The 17500-nt window shown below is 36.5% G+C and overlaps 2 protein-coding genes and 1 long non-coding RNA gene across 6 annotated transcripts in view; 1 reads left to right on the top strand and 2 right to left on the bottom strand.

The window, feature by feature from the left end:
* LOC122258414 (uncharacterized) overlaps window positions 1-2465 on the top strand; it is a 25677-nt gene extending 23212 nt beyond the window's left edge. For all 4 annotated transcript variants that reach the window (XM_043024347.2, XM_086556268.1, XM_086556269.1 and 1 more), the window contains 2 exons: window positions 12-52; window positions 196-2465. In XM_043024347.2, coding sequence (XP_042880281.1) covers window positions 12-21 — 10 coding nt within the window. In that variant the 3' untranslated portion in view covers window positions 22-52; window positions 196-2465. The remainder of the gene's footprint in view (window positions 1-11; window positions 53-195) is intronic.
* A 2716-nt stretch (window positions 2466-5181) lies between these two features.
* Window positions 5182-8250, bottom strand: LOC147467939 (uncharacterized). The gene has a single exon (XR_015192658.1). It is a non-coding gene; the product is annotated as an uncharacterized LOC147467939 (long non-coding RNA).
* The window catches only part of LOC122258415 (cytochrome b561 family member no extended memory), a 77548-nt gene continuing 65229 nt past the window's right edge, over window positions 5182-17500 (bottom strand). The window contains exons 3-6 of the mRNA XM_086556271.1: window positions 16773-17002; window positions 13256-13482; window positions 10983-11152; window positions 5182-8488 (exon numbers count right to left, since the gene is read on the bottom strand). Of these exons, the coding sequence (XP_086412397.1) occupies window positions 8281-8488; window positions 10983-11152; window positions 13256-13482; window positions 16773-17002 (835 nt within the window). The 3' untranslated portion in view covers window positions 5182-8280. The remainder of the gene's footprint in view (window positions 8489-10982; window positions 11153-13255; window positions 13483-16772; window positions 17003-17500) is intronic.

The following is a 17500-nucleotide window of genomic DNA, read 5'->3' on the forward strand; positions in this document are numbered from 1 at the left end:
CGTATTTCCAGCCATGAATAATGATTGTAAAATCATTACACACTTGGACGGTGTAAGTAAATCCTGTTCATTTGTTTTGTGAATTACCTTGGCGATATCTGAATATTTTTTCACCAGCAATGATATCAGCAATTCCTAAAATTCACCGACGATAAGGAAGATTTGCTCTGTTATTTCTCTCTCTCTCACCAACAGTAAAAGCTAAGCGCCCAGAAATGTACTTCGTGTGGACATACAAGAGCACAGCTTTTACTGAAGTGGGCGGGAGCAACACCTGTGAAAACTGCCCCTTCCTGAGGTCACACATGATTGTGTGTGTGTGTGTGTGTGTGTGTGTGTGTGTGTGTGTGTGTGTGTGTGTGTGTGTGTGTGTGTGTGTGTGTGTGTGTTTGTGTGTGCGTGGTGTATTCTAACATAATTACCGAAGGAAGTGAAGGAGTAACTGTAAATCTATATCCACTTCCCGTAAACTACCAGTGGGTTAAGTGGAGAGCAAATACTTCGGATGACTTTTCGCATCAAGAAGCATATATACTGCACGTGAATCATTTGTCTCCAGATCACACGCACTGTGACCGGGAGATTTCATAAGAGCTCAGACAGGCCAGGGCTTCGCTCTGAACCGCGCCCCTTGAGGTCGGTCTCAAGTCTTGGCTGCTGACAAAAAATATGAGCTTGTTAATAGGTTAATAGCATTCTTGTGTCAGCAGATAGAATATGTGTCTGTATAATATTAAGCCACTTAGATCATCTGTAGTTGTAAATACACTTAGCAAAAAGCCCTTCGCACAAGCTGTCGAGGCGGTACCATTTGGAGCCGAGGTCTCCCACTCTCTGGCCAGCGCCAACGCACGTCGCAGGCTTCAGGCGGACGGACGGGCGGTCGTGGCTTCGGGAGAGAGAGTCACAGCGCCCAGTGAGTCGTGGCAGCCATGTTGTGTGGCCGATTCCACACTGATAGATTTGCATCTCGGTGTCACTGCTGATGAACATGCGTTATGTATTCTACTTTCCACCTTTAATGTATAAGGACTATGTAAGTGCTCATCCCACGTGTAGGTCATAAAACTGACTTTCATCCTCACCAATCTTCCGAGTACAACACACCGCATATGTCATGTCATGTCATGTCATACCACTTTTTTCATATGCAACTCCTTTGTCTCTCATACATAAAGCACCTGCTGCTTACTGATGTTATAGGTTGCCAGTAATTTTCATCGACTATAGTATGAATAATCACTATCTTGTATGTGTTAATTGGTACATTATGACAAAGAAAAGTCCCGTGAACACAGACTGGCAGGCAGAGATTTAGCTCCGATATCGAAGCACGTTATTTCGAATTGCAGCTCATACTCCAAATCGGAACAGATCTCACTCGTTTATGCTCGATCATGCTTCACATCAACTAAAGTCTTCGCATTGCCAATTTCAATGTTTTGTTTCTTGTTTTCTCTAAGATTCTTTAAAAAAAGATGCTTGTTTTCTTCTGTGTTATCAGTTTACTCTGATGAATTCAAGAACTTTCTTGTAGTGCTCTTAGTGGATCAACCGATTGATAGAAAGTTATATCTGTAATGTAAGACGTAGATGAAACTGGACTTACTTTATCATTGTGGTTATTGCTCATATATTCCTCCTCTTCTTGTTGCTATTGCTTCTACTTTTAATACTACCATTGCTACCACCATACTTCTGTTTCTTATACAATGTTGCAAGTGCCACTGTTACCAATGATGTTTATGATAATGAGATCACTCATACATGAAAGGTCTTTAATGTTCTGTTCTAATTTGTAAAATATATAAATAAATGTAATTGGATTTAGAAGTTATTCTCCCGAGGACTGCATCATCCCCCCTCCCATCCCTCCCCCCCTCTCATTACTCTCTTCTGATACATTATCATCTGAGGTCTTTCTCATATTAAGTGCTGGTGAACGATTTTACTTTTCGGAATGAGAGGTAGGAAGTACCTCTATCTGCCCGTCATCTTTCGCTCTTTTCCTTTCAACTCTCTTCTCTCTTTCTCTTTTGCTCCCTCTCTTGCTCTCTCTCTCGCTCTCTCCTTTTTCTCTTTCTCTCTCTCATATTCACTTTCGTTTATTGCCTACCTCCTTCCTCACCTGTCTCACTTCTCATTTTATATCCCACATTCTCATATATCTAGGTATCAAAGTAGTCCTGAAAGTAGCTCTTAGTGTGAAGTATTCACGTAGAATCATCCTAGTTTATATTTTTTCATACTAGTTCCAGTGTTATCTGTGGGTATGGATATTATAACTATTGATTATATTACCAGGATTTATTTTGCACTTGCACGAGGCAATTATGATAAGCCTTATCATGTAATGTAGATAAAGAAATGCAAAGTTACACATTAAGGACTGACTGTGTGCTGTACATAGTTCACAAATGTAACGTGGATGATCTACCAATAAAATATTTCAGTTCTTCACGAAATGAATGTTATTTTTCTTGCCTTTTTGCTCTTGTTCTGTCTTATTATGAACATACTGCAGAAAAATAGGATATACTCTTTCAGAATATATGTAGCTATCCATCTATATATTATATCATGTAAATATACAGCATGTGTGGATATACTTCATTTTACGCCTGAGGTAAGGTGGTTGCCTTGCGGGACTTAGTGCAGTGATTTGCAAACTGTGGATCATGGGTAGTTCTCAGGGGGAAATGGGCATGTTAACCCATTGTGTACAGTTGTCATGACATACATGATGCAGGAGCTCTGGCCTGACCTGACGACGGGCATCATGGCGTAGATGCTGTTAGAGAATTTTGGATCACTGTGCTATGAGTAATAATTAAGTGGTGATGACAAATGCAGTCATAGTTACTGTAACTGCCGTAATATTAAGCAAAATGGGTTTCACCTAACATCCAAAACCTAGATGGCAGGAGAGAGAGCCTTGAATGGCAACCATCTACAGTCACAAGCAACCACTATCTTTATAGAGCGATGGCACATAGCAAGTTGCCGACCTCTTGCTCTAAAGTACTGCAGATGAAGGATGTGCAGGCAGAATGAGAGGAGGAAGGTGATCCAAACCATGCCCAATGTCTACAATGTGCTCCTGCGCCAATAGGGATGCCTTTTACTGTGACACTCAGTCGTAAGCACAGGTTTCCTTGCCTCTTTCTTGCCTCTTCATGTTATCTTCATTGTGGATGGTTATATTTTTTTTCGTATTCATTCATGACTACATGAATACGAAAAAATAAAGTTGCCTTTGGTCCTCCCATAAAACAGCAATACTTCTAGCACACTAAGTATAAAGAAAATAATGAGCTGATATGGACCCTATACTATAATTTTAGTAAACTACAGCATTGATTTAGCCTGTAATATGACAGGTATAAGTCACTAAATACAGTAAAGTACACAAAATTAAAACACAAAAATGGCGCTAGCTTTGCAACGAGTGACTAAAAGAGAGTGGGAAAAGTCAAGGTATATTTGTAGGAAGCTGTCTGACTCTGAAATAAAACCCATCCTGGAAAATGGGCAAGTGAATCTATCCCCCATCCACAATGGTTAATCAAAAATAGCATTAAGAAAAAAAATACATACACAATAAAAATGAATAAATAAAATAATAAAAAAAAAAGAAAAAAAAAAGTTATGTTATGTAGATATCTGTATGTAATGAGAGATGTTTGACAGATAGAATGACCTGGAAGATAGTATAAATCATGTCAAAGAATATATTATATAGTATATAACTGATATAAAGAATAGCATAAGTGTACATATACCAATTATATTCACTGGAAGTAACAATGATAGCAACAGAAAATATTAATAACAATAGAACAGTAGATTATATCTCAAATGGTTATAACTTGATTGTAATTGAGAGAGCTGGAGGAAGAGATAGCGAGAGAGAGAGAGACCACAAATAGGGTCTGATAAATTTAAATAAATAAAGATCATATAAATAAATGTATATGTAAAATAATTTCTATATGTGTATAAATATTAAGAAACACACATTAGCCAACAAATTACAGTTAGCAAAGTAAAGATCTTTGAAGTTAATTAAAGAAGGGTAAGCATTCATGCTTTAAAATGATAGCTGTTGTGAAGAGGCACCAGTCTTGACCACATCTAGTGAAAATAAAGCCACAGAACTAGACACCCTAATTGCTTTCTTGAAAATTACCAGGAAAAAGTCAAATGACCTTTGAGTCTAAACAAGTTAATTCATTCTCTCTCAAATAAACATCTTTAGTGTGTTATACCGCAGTCTACAGCATCTTTTGGGAATGCATATAATTTTTGTTACAGAATGATTACAATTGTTTCAGACTGAAAAAAATGTACAATATATATAATAGCTTTTATGTTAACCCAGTCACAACGGGGGCATTCCAGCCCTGCATGTTACAATGCCGGGGCTCTCGAACGCATAGGCCTAAATCAGTTAAATAAACGACGCCGTATGGCGTCACCCAGTGAACGGGCCTTGAATGTGCGGTACCGTAGTGTACCACCCGTCCAGAGAGGGTTAATATGTCTTTGGCATCAAAGTAATAGTAGACAATAACAGGAGGCAATCACTCCTTTGTTGAAACAATTATTGTTATTAAATATATTTTTCTGATAGATATGTAACAAAAATTCTGGTACAATCCATGGTACAAGATCTCATCTAATATTCACTTTCTGTGTATCTTGAGATGCTGAAATACAGTAATAAGACTTGCTCAGGTAAAAATTAGTGGAGTATAAATTATTACATAAGTACAATCCATTTGTAAACAATCTAGAATGTTTCCTGAGTAAACAAGTCCAGCATTACTATATATATTATAAACTTATTCATGAGAACTATCTTGTTTTACTGCATAAACATGATGGTTTACACACAAATTTTTTTTTGTGGAAACGCTTGAAATTATATATATATAAATATATATATATATATATATATATATATATATATATATATATATATATATATATATATATATATATATATATATATATATTATGTATTGTTGTATTTCTATTTTTCCTGATTGTACAAAATTTATGCTGGAGAACTATTTCTAACCTATTTCTACACATTTCTCTTTTTTCACTGCATAAACATTATTGTACACAAAAAAGTCAAACCCTAATCTTTGGTGGAAATAAATGAAAAGAAAAAAATATATATATATATCATTGTAATTTTATTTTTCCTGGTTGTACAAAAATTGCTACATCAACAGTTATCTACTTATCTACCATTTTACATTCCCTTAAGATCCAAAGAACAGGTAAGATTTATTTGTTCAAGGACACTGTTCCCCTTTCACTGCCTATCAATTGCAAATATGGTATGAGTTCTTGTGCAGGTCTTTACATCATAATAGCTTTGTAAACTAAAGAGACAATTCTGATACAAGATGCTAAGTTGTGTTTGACCTTAATACTTGAAGGGTTTCAAAATATATTGGAAAAGAAAACTGTAAATTCTTTTTTTTTCAGAAACCATTATCCATTACATTAATACATTAAATACTTAAAATTATCCTTTGTTCATGTACATTTCTTCTGAAATCTGTAAAATGTAACAGTCATTCAAATATCCAAATATTCTGCAGTAATGACTAAATATTACTACAATATAAAGTTCTCATTTGAGTTCCAACATCTGCAAGCTGGATATCATACAATGAAAAATAAATATTTTGGTTTAAAACCCACTAAACTTGTGAAAAGTCTACTAAAAAAATACAAACATTCAGGAATGCATCATGCTTACCGTGTGTAACTGTATATACTGTATAATACATTAACTGGTATTTTTTTTTACCTGGTAACAAGTGCCAGATTTAATCCATTTTGTCTGGAATTAACATCTTACATTTCTTGGAAGGAAAGCATCATTCATACATATTCACTGCAAAAGAAACACTTACACTACAATTCCATACATAAAAATATAGTGAACATAAAATCAATTAATACACTGCATAGCATACAAGGCAGCATCCAAAACGAGTAACTTTTTCATTCACACATATGCTCATCAAACATAATACATCATATCCACATTAATGACAAGTGACACTAACATATAAATATACTCAAGTGTTACTTCTTAACCAACTGTTTACACTATGCTGCCATTTTTATGAGTAATAAAAAAAACGACATTTCTAAATTTTGCTTTACCTTCTTAATACAAATATGGTTGTAATTACAACTAAAATACCTATCAAACCTGTAACAAAGTATACAGATTTTAGCAAATCCACTCAAGTAATTAGTCATGGTCTAAAAATGTTTCCGATTGACAAGTCTAAAAAACGGTTGGTCAAATTTTAAATTTTTTAAGTATAATAATAACCAGAACTTTTTTAGAAGATGATTGCTTACTGGATCTGCATAAAGATTTTCCTGAAATTACTGTGTAACCAATTTGACAATCATGCACAGATACATTTTTTGTGAAAAAAATAATTCATCATCATGTAATCATATAATACTTCAATATATCCGGCTAAAAGCTGAAATTCAAAACAGACCAAACTGCCTCTCAGCCCCCAAAGGAGATTTCTCAGGCAATGCAAAGAAACCCGATCCATCCGGCCCCACCCCCTTGATCTACAGATGTGTCTGTATGAACTCAGCCGAGTCCTCGTTTCATAGATGCTCCGTCAGGCGCTCACTCCATCTCCTCTTGAAGGGGCGAAGAGCCACCATCACAGGAACAAGGATTCCCAGGGCAGCCAGTGCAGCGGCCTGGGTGTTGATGATGATGGCTTCGTTCCCCATCAGCGAGTAAGTGAAATTCTTGGTCTCGGGATCCCTGTGTGTCATGGCAAGGCCGTGGGTTAGTAATTTATAGCCCTGCGTCATGCACCTTTTGGTAAAAGAAGAGTTACAGCTGCTCTCTGCTTGTAGCTATATGAAGACCCATGCACCCATTTGTGTTAGCCATAACATGAATGATTAAACTGATTAACACATTAAGTAAGAGTAGGACTGCATGGAGTCTGAAACTGTAAGAAATATTGATTTTTTAAAAATAATTGTCTATTGAATGGTTCACCTCCAGAGACAGTGGTTTTAGGACATTCCAATACTAAGGGAAACTTAATGTACATTACATATGTCTTTTATGATACATCTCACTGTCTTGTTCATAGACTACCTTCTGTCATGCAACCAATGCAAGGCTTATATAACTACAGGTTAATCACTAAGAGAAATATAGAGAGGTTAGGCTCTTACTATTCATTCACTGTTTCCTGAGCTTGTAACTTATCTATATAAAGGAAATGAAATATATCTATGATGGGAGTTCATGCCAAATGCATTATTCTTTTACTGGTCAAATATCAGCATTGTAAATAACTGCATAGTTCTAATCCCGTAAACATGATGCAAATTCTTTCCACTGGCTTTGGAGGTAGCTGATGCACATATAAGACATAAATCATTAGTACAGAGATGCATTGAAGTGTTGCATTTGCCTGAAATGAAGCTTGAGATTAGCAATGGAAACATAGAAACAGAGAAGAAGAGTGTTAAATAAAAGCATGCACAATTAGAGATTAGTCCCATGTAGTTATGTTTCGTTATTCTCCACATCTTTTCTTGTTTATGAAGCAGTCATGTCCAGTCTCTATGATGATTGAACTTTTGTGTCCAAAACTATATTCCACCAGCTATCCACCCAAGAAAGATATTTACAAATTGTTGGAAAACCTGTAGGATCTTAAGTTAAGGTCTTAAAGTATGGTCTTAAATTAGTTAAGTAATGCCTATTGATTCTCATTTACACTTTAAACTCTTCTCACACTGATTTAATTTCATAATTCATTTGCTATCAATGTGTCCAAGTTTGAAGAGTACATTACAACTTTTTAAAAGGATATCTAAATAATCTAAAACAATTCACAGTTGATCTAAAATATCACTTGAGTGGTAATACTAATAATCAGACTTACATATGAAAGATTTAATATTCACAATACTTTTGCTTTCACATATTCTGAATGAAAAATATATGACAGGAAGTAACTCTGTTATAATATAACACTATACAAAAAATACTATCATGATATTCTTTTCCTACATAATGTCACCATCAGACTTCTTCAACACTGAGTATCATTATACCATCAGATCAATCTTGTCATTCTGAAAAAATCACTTTCATTATCTAACCTACATGCTGTCCTATACAGTGTAAAAAAAAAAAAAAAAAAAAAAAAAAAAAAAGAAAAAGGGGGACCAACCCCCTCACACTGCTTTCTACATCTGGTCCCTATAGTAATATGTTTTCTGTGTCATGACATAATGGGAGTTGGACGGAGGATCGACAATAGCCACGGGGTGACTGGCGCGCGCATATCTGGTGGTGTACAGGAGAAATCCCATCAGAATAGCCAGCCCTGCTAAACAAGCCGCCTGTGCGTTGACTACCCAGGCCTCTTCTGGTAACTTGCTGTACTCGCCTCCACTATGAGGGGTAAAAGAAGGAGAGAGAGAAAAAAATATCCAATCAGTTTTCTTAATCCTTTGTTTTTTGCTTCTTTTTTTTTCTCGTCCTGTCCTGGAATTTAGAGGTACTGTTCATTATGCTGTTGGGACATGAAGCAGAATTACAACAGAGGCAAACTATACAGAGCAAGATGATCCCTTCTGATAAAATGTGATCCATGAAAAGGTGAGAAAGATCCTATCAGAGAAGAGACTGAGGGAAAATGTGTTTCCAAGGGGTGAACATCACAGGAAAAGTCATACATTGATGTACATGAATTGGCTCAGAAAAATACAATGAGAGGATGAATGAATAAATGAAAACACACACACTCACACACTCACACACTCACACACTCACACACTCACACTCACTCACTCACACACACACTCACACACTCACACACACACTCACTCACTCACACACTCACACACTCACACACTCACTCTCACAAAAAAAAAGTTTTTTTTCAGTGAATATGACAACTACTCTCAACTACTATAGGCTACATCCAATTCAAGTCTGCATTTGTGATACACATGCAAATCAGTGCACTTCTAAATGAGCAGAATATGAAAAGGATCATACAACACTCCACTCAAAATTCCAGGATGTCTCAATTACTTTTTGAAAAAGACAGCAAAAGACAAGTCATTTTATACTGGGCAAAACCTTCACACGGGATGTTTTACAACTACTGCAAACACTACTTCAAAACCTCAATCTACTTCAGATTCAAACAACAATGTAAATGCAAACAAAAGCTTGGTATCATATTGTACATTTTTTTCTTTTTAACATAGAGCTCTTCATATTTTGTACATTAATATGGTTAAATCCTGAAAGATAAAATGATTATCAAAAGACAACCACATTCCACAATAAATTAAGCCAAAGGAACAGAAAATTCAAACTAATCTATTACAAACTTACCCTTTAAATCCTCTTTAACTCAGTGTTGCAGTGAGATATACAAAACAAAAAATGAATCAGTTTCTTATCAGAACAAAAATTTCAGTCATCTCTGACAATATCTAGTTCAAGAACCCTCCCCCCAAAAAATATATACATATATATATATGTATATATATATATATATATATATATATATATATATATATATATATATAATATATATATATATATATATATATATATATTAATATATATATATATATTATATATATATATATATATTATATATATATATATATATAATAATCATCATCCCACACTACAATGCTTTTCTCACACCCATTCATCTTTTCCCTTCTTGTAATGGAATTTCTCTTTTTCAGACGGATTTCCCGGGACTCGAATGTGCAAAATGAGGAACATGACAATGGCCAGACAACCCAGAGCCATCGCTTGTGTGTTTATTACAATGGCTTCATTTGGAAGTGAGATATAGGCAAATCTGTGACAGGGAAATAAAATGTTGCCTGTAAAATTCTTTTTTTGTATAGCAAATATGGCCTATGTACCTAAATTAATACATATCTACAATATCTTTATATAACTTTGATTCATATATCATGAATATCTGCTATATATTCAGTAACATACTATTCTGACTAGAATAAAACTTAGAAATAAAGTGTGACTTGGCACATTCTTATGCTCAGGCATGCAAGATATATTCAATTCTGCACAAAATTATTAATGAACCATATTTACAAAGAGAATGCCAACACTGTTACTGACTACAATACTTACATTTCATAGTATTCCTGTATAATCTGATAGCTAAACATTAAAAAAGATTGCATGTCAATATCCGCAGAACTAAAGTTATCTTTAAGGTGGGAATCACATATCATGATATCCATTTTTTGCATCCACATATTTTATCCCCTCTAAATTAAAATCTGTGCTAGACAATGAATACTTTATAAATAGTTTTATAAATAAAGAATATACTAATCATGTTAGTATATACTATTCCCTTTCATCTAATATAACTTTTTCATTCTATGATTCTCTATATTGTATCTGTCTGACTCATGGAAAACGAATAGCTTTACCTCATGTCACTTCGGTCAGGCAATAATGTAAACCTCAAATCAATGCAAAGTTTTCTTTTCATTTTCTAAGTTTTCATTTTCTAAGCATGAACATGTAACCATTCTTACAAGATAATTGCTTATGGTATTGCATATCCAATGAAAATAGAGAATAGATAGGAGACATAATGGACATTAGGGAAGAGCTAGCAATGATACTGAAAATTTATTTTCTGACCACATCACAGTATCATATGGCCTTGCTCTGTCATTGTAGTAATGGTTTGCTTGTCATTGACGTCCATAGTGCCACCTGTGTGACCATTTCTTCAGCAAAACATTTTATCAGTGGTTTTCTAACAACATATCTATACATAAAAACAAATCCCTAACATTATGCTCACAGCAAAAAAATTTGAATATGCAGTAACTGTACTAAAAATAAACTATACCAGAGATCACACCCTTACCTCATCACAAAGAAGGCCTTCTCCGTATATCCTGTGACGCATGTTGCTATGGCCAGCATGAAGGTAATGATGCCAAAGGTGGCGTGGACAGGCACCAAGCCTGACCGGAAGCTAGCTGTCCCCTGCTCACAGCACAGCAGGAGCCAGAAGCTGAAGAATCCCACAACAAGCTGTTGATGAAAGAAATTTGGGTGCTTCTGTGGACCTTAAATCTTTGCAGGAGGTAATCTGTGGAAACTAGATTGATATGGCGTGAAATCACTCAAGGATAAAATGTTGTTACGATCACATTTGATGCGAGACTGTATTATGTAATGAAGGAATTAATTAACTGAGAGAAATTTTACAAGTATATAGTCTTATTTTTCATTATCATTAAAGTATGCTACTTAGAAAGAGCATGTAAGCATCCAGATCGTGCCAAAGCTTTCATAACACACACACACATATATATATATATATAAACAAAACAGGTAAAACAGTTTAAGAACAGCCAAGTGTTATCACCGAGGCTGACTACAAGACTAAGCCACCTCCTCGGCACCCATGGTGTTTCTGGTTTATAATGAAGTGTTGTTCAGTGTTGGCAAAGCTCTATATAATGTTGGTTAAGCTCTCTTCCATATCTTTATATTTTTCAGCCTCTCTGTGGAAAGAGATTACGTGTCTGTATAGAAAAAGATCATGCTTGTTTCCAATTTGTGTCTGATGTTTTAAACTCATGCCCAACGGCTGACTAAATTCATGCCCAATCTTTTCAACTAAACTGCCCATGCAAGACAATATTCCCCCCCATATAATAGGAATTACCATTTCTGTTGTTGTTTTGAAGACCATGCTCCTAACTCACAACCGATAGCACTATGTTTGTCCAACATGTACGTATGTATATATGCATACCATGAAGAGAAAAAACGGATTTTCCCATCAATCATGCTTAAAGAAAAGAAAAAGGACTAAGACGTTTTTATAGAAGACGGAGACATGGGACGGGTACTTCTGGAAAATTATATTCATTGGATAGAGATACCTACATGCTATACATGCTTGCTGGACCTCATGCTAACTACTCTAGACTAAACTAATTAAACTAATGTCTTACCCTAAGGACATTTGATAAATACTATTGAGCTGCATATCAAAATTTGTAAGTCGATCATGTAAAATGTTGAATTCAGATGGATTTTGACATACAATGGAAAATCATCTTATATCAAACTGCAAACTTAACTTACTTATCAACTGATTAAAAAAAGAAAAGAAATATATATTCCAATAAATTAATAGATAAATAAATGAATAAATAAATAAATAAATAAATAAATAAATAAATAAATAAATAAATATATATATATATATATATATATATATATATATATATATATATGTATATATAAATGAAAAATGAATAAATGAAAAAATAAATAAATAAAAATAAAAAATAAATATATAATATATAATATATATATATAATATACATATATATATATATATATATATATATATATATATATATATATATATATATATATATATATATATACATATATATATATATATATATATATATATATATATATATATATATATATATATATATATATATATATATATGCACACTAATCTTTGATTCTTTGTGACAATACTTCTTAACATTATTAATAATAAAATAATCAACAAGTCATTAATATATATCCTCTAATAATATTAAATCAATAATCTGTTAACATGCCAATCATATGGCAATTGAATAAATTAAATCAACATGCACGAGTTGGCTATTAAAAATATAATCATAATGATCACAAATTAGAGGTATAATAACAATAACAATAATAAAAACAACAATAATAATAATGATAATGATGATAATAATGATGATAATAATAATAATAATAATAATAATAATAATAATAATAATAATAATAGCAACAATAACAATAATAATTATATAAATCATCCTCATAATAATATGTAGTGATTATGATGATGATATTATCATTATTAATAATAAAAGTAACAATACCAATAACAAAACAATAATAATAATAATAATAATAATAATAATAATAATGATAATAATAATAATAATGATAATAATAATAACAATAATAATAATAAACAAAGATATATGAAAATAGGGCGTGGGAAAAGGGTTACCTGTCTCCCAGCAGCGCGTCCTCTCCCCTCTATAGAGCTCGCAGACAGAGCGTGTTGTGCTGTATAGAGTGTGTCAGGTGTTGTCTCTCCGGCGGGCCTCAAGTCTGGCGGGCGTCTCGACCGTGCCGTGCCAGCATGCAGGGCGAAGAGACCAGACCAGCCCACAGTGCATGAGTGGAGGTTGTGATGGAATGGGAGGATGGCGTGGGACGCGGTGGTTGTGGTGTGGCAACGCGAACCCCGACCACAATGCACGGGATGGCCAGCAGGTACAGGAACGTGTGCAGGAGCTTCGCCGTCAACTTGTTGCAGCAGCGGAAGAGCGTACACCCAGCATTGGCTTGGAAGACGGGGGGTTTGTTGGAGTCTCTTGGCTGTGGCGTGCTCTCTGTGATCTGATACTGAAAGAGGCTTGAGAAAAAAGGAGAGTTCATGTTAATGGGGAAAAGTATAGATGGGGAAAAGTATAGATAAAAATGAATAGCGATAGGCAAGAGACTGTAGCTGGCGAGTATTTAAAGTGATAATCATCATCAGATTTATTCGAACGCGGATGATTATATCTCTTGCGTCGTTTCTCTAAAAAAAAAAATTTGAAAAATTTGTTTTGAAAATCCAGTCACATATGTGTGTTTATTGATGCATTTATATATGCTTTAGAGAGAAGTAGTTTGCGTTGTCGAAATCTTAAATATTACGAATAATTATGTAATTAATTATGTAACAAACTAGCACAAACTACAGACACAGAAACACATGAAAACATTTTAAAGCCGCGGCAAGCAGGTAATTAACCATAATCAAAAAAAAAATTTATTAACCATATAATTAAATAATAGTAAAATAAAAAAAATATAAAAGGTATATACAATGAAATAAAATATATTAAAAACATAAAATGGAGATAAAAAAATAAATAAATAAAAGTCGAGGAAATAATTTTCCCGCGGTCCCCTGCCCGGCGATCGAAACTTGGCGATCGAGCCAAAAGTCAGGTTACGGGCGAAAGGGACAGGTCTACGTCCGCAGGGAGGCGCCGTAGACCTGGCAGATGCTGCGGTTGCGCCAGATGGAATAAAACGAAGTTCCCCATTATGGCGATTTAAATGCTCTTCCGAATCGACAGTCAAAAATCCTCTCTTTCTTATTCCCTGTCTCTTGTCTTTGTCTTGTCTTTCCCTCTCCCTCCCTACACAGTGCCTCGTCCCCGCCCTCCCCCCTCGCTCGATTATGACTACGACCTCCATCACCGCTGTCAACGCCAGGCCTATGCTGTTCCCGACAGCCTTGACAGAGGACATTACGCTGCCAAGGGGACAAAGGAGAGGAGGCCTTTGCTGTCGTTCTGTCCAGGAATACACGCACGGGCACTCGGGATTGTTGAAGGATTGTTTGTTATTTTATTGTTGTCTTGTGGAACTGTCATTTGTTTTTCGACCAAAGAAAAAAAGAAGAAATATATCTATGTATTCATAATCCTCATAAAATACTGTTGTATAAGTGCATTCAAATCAAGGCCGTTTTTTTTTCACCGTTATTCAACGTCATTACCATTTCGAGGTCGTATTACCTTCATGATATAGTGGTTGTTGCATAATGTAATGTATGTCAGTGTCTATTGCACACGAGCGGATCAATGTCACAAATCATCGCGGAGAGATCGCGGCTAAGAAACCTACGATCACGCGAGTGCAATCTTCAATACGAGTTAAAGGATATCGATGAACGAGCCTTCAAACATTTGATGGCGAGCAGTTATGCTGAGGAACAAAATTTCCAATGCAATGACGGTTACGGTTTTGAATTAACTACATATATTTAAAAAACGTATAGTTTTACTCTTTTTCTTGTGCACTGTGACATTCACAAAGTTCATGACATAACTATATATCACACTCGACGAGGTTACATCGCGACGCCCTTCGGGAAGTCATAAAACTGTCTCCATTGCCAATAAATTCAAGTGTAATTCAATATTCCTTACAAAGAATTCTTCATGGAAATATTGCCCCTCCCTTCTTTGAGACACACACTTCCATGCGTATACAATATCTTCTGTGCATTCAAATCATTCGAAGCACACCTCTAAGAAACCTCCCATTTCCTATTGCAACGAGAAAACAAAAATCCACCGAGTTGCAGAGAAAATGCTACCTTTCTCAGGACTGTCTCTTAGTACGACCGCGGACGCGCTACGACCTACTGCTCACGACGTAGGGTAAAAAAAGGACGACCCGCGTAGGTAGTAAGTTACAGAGACGTTGGGTGGACGCCAGTAAAACTCCCGCTATGCCAGTCTCGTTGTAAAAATCAGCCGTGGAGAACAAAGCGGCAGGGAGGGGGAGGGGGAGGGGAGGGGGGTCCTTTACCACTGCGAATCGTGGTCGACCTTTTCTTATTTATGAAAAAAATAATTTCTCAAATTAACATCACTCTTATGCCGCTCCTTAGAGCCTCGAAGGGTTTCGGCGAGATCTCTTTTTACATGGCCAACAAAAGGCAAGCAGAAAGTCCAAAGGGAGTTCATTCTCTTCCCCTCTTCGTCAATATTTCTCTCTCTCTTTCTCTTTCTTTCTCTTTCTCCCTTTCTCTCCCTCTCTCTCTCTCTATCTCTCTCTATCTATTTATCTCTCTCTATCTATCTATCTATCTATCTCTATTTACCTATCTATCTATCTCTATCTATCTATCTATCTATCTGTATCTATCTATCTTTAACCATCTATTTCTATCTATTTCTATCTATCTATCTACCTATCTATCTATCTCTATCTACCTATCTATCTATCTCTATCTACCTATCTATCTCTATCTATCTATCTATCTCTCTCTATCTATCTATATCTATCTATCTATCTCTATCTATCTATCTATCTCTATCTATCTATATTTATCTACCTATCTATCTGTATCTATCTATCTTTATCTATCTATTTCTATCTACCTATCTATCTATCTCTATCTATCAATCTATCGCTCACTCAATATCTCTCTCTATCGCTCACTCAATATCTCTCTCTATCGCTCACTCATATAATCTCTCCCTCTCCCTCTCTCTCTCTCTCTCATTTAATCTCTCCCTCTCTCTCTCTCTCCCTCTCTCTCTCTCTCTCATTTAATCTCTCCCTCTCTCGCGCACTCTTTAACCTCTCACTTTCTCACTCATTCACTCACTCACTAATGTAACCACTCGATTTATCCATCTCACTTAATTTCTCTCTCTCTCTCTCTCTCTCTCTCTCTCTCTCTCTCTCTCTCTCTCTCTCTCTCTCTCTCTCTCTCTCTCTCTCTCTCTCTCTCTCTTTATTTTTCTCTCATTCACTTACTCTTTCTCTTACTCAACCTCACTCTGGCTCCCTCAATCTCTTTTTCTCTCGATCTTTCTCACTCATTCACTCAATCTCTTACCCACTCACTCAATATCTTTGTCTGTCTGTCTGTCTGTCTGTCTGTCTGTCTGTCTGTCTGTCTGTCTGTCTGTCTGTCTGTGTCTCAGTCCCTCACTTGATCTCTGCGTCACTCACTCACGCCCCGAGACCCGTCGCGCCCACTATAAACAATCCCCATATCCCACCACCACCAATAGCTGAGAAACAACGAGCGAGGGAGGGCGAAGGCGAAGGGACTCACCGTGGCCCATGAAGAAGATGAAGCCGGCCACCATGAGCACCGGGTGGAAATTGAACTCTTTCGCCGGGTCCTCGCGCCACTTGAAGCCGCCGCGGTAGTACACGACCCAGAAGAGCACGAGGCTGAGCAGCCCGAACATGAGGATCTCCGCCAGGAACACCAGGAAGTAGAAGATCAGCGACGACGCCACGGACATCTCGCCGCCGCCGTAGCTCTGCCGGTGGGACCGTCTGCGGGAGAGGGACGGGGGAGTGAGTGGTTGAGTGGGTGAGTGAGTGAGTGAGTGGGTGGTTGGGTGGGTGAGTGAGTGAATGAGTGGGTGGTTGGGTGGGTGAGTGAGTGAATGAGTGGGTGGATGGGTGGGTGAATGAGAAGGTGAGTGAGTGGGTGGGTGGTTAGGTGGGTGAGTGAGTGAGTGAATGAGTGGGTGGATGGGTGGGTAAATGAGAAGGTGAGTGAGTGAGAGTGAGAGGGGGATGGAGAGGGAGAGGGAGAGGGAGAGGGAGAGGGAGAGGGAGAGGGAGAGGGAGAGGGAGAGGGAGAGGGAGAGGGAGAGGGAGAGGGGGAGGGAGAGGGAGAGGGAGAGGGAGAGGGAGAGGGAGAGGGAGAGGGAGAGGGAGGGGGAGAGGGAGAGGGAGAGGGAGAGGGAGGGAGAGAGTGAGCGAGAGCGAGTGTGAGAGTGAGCGAGACTGTGGGAGAAAGGAGAGGAAATGAGAGGGTTTATTGGG

This window comes from Penaeus japonicus, unplaced genomic scaffold (genome assembly GCF_977035675.1).
Source record: "Penaeus japonicus unplaced genomic scaffold, GWHDUDI00000001_assembly GWHDUDI00000032, whole genome shotgun sequence".
NCBI lineage: Eukaryota > Metazoa > Arthropoda > Malacostraca > Decapoda > Penaeidae > Penaeus > Penaeus japonicus.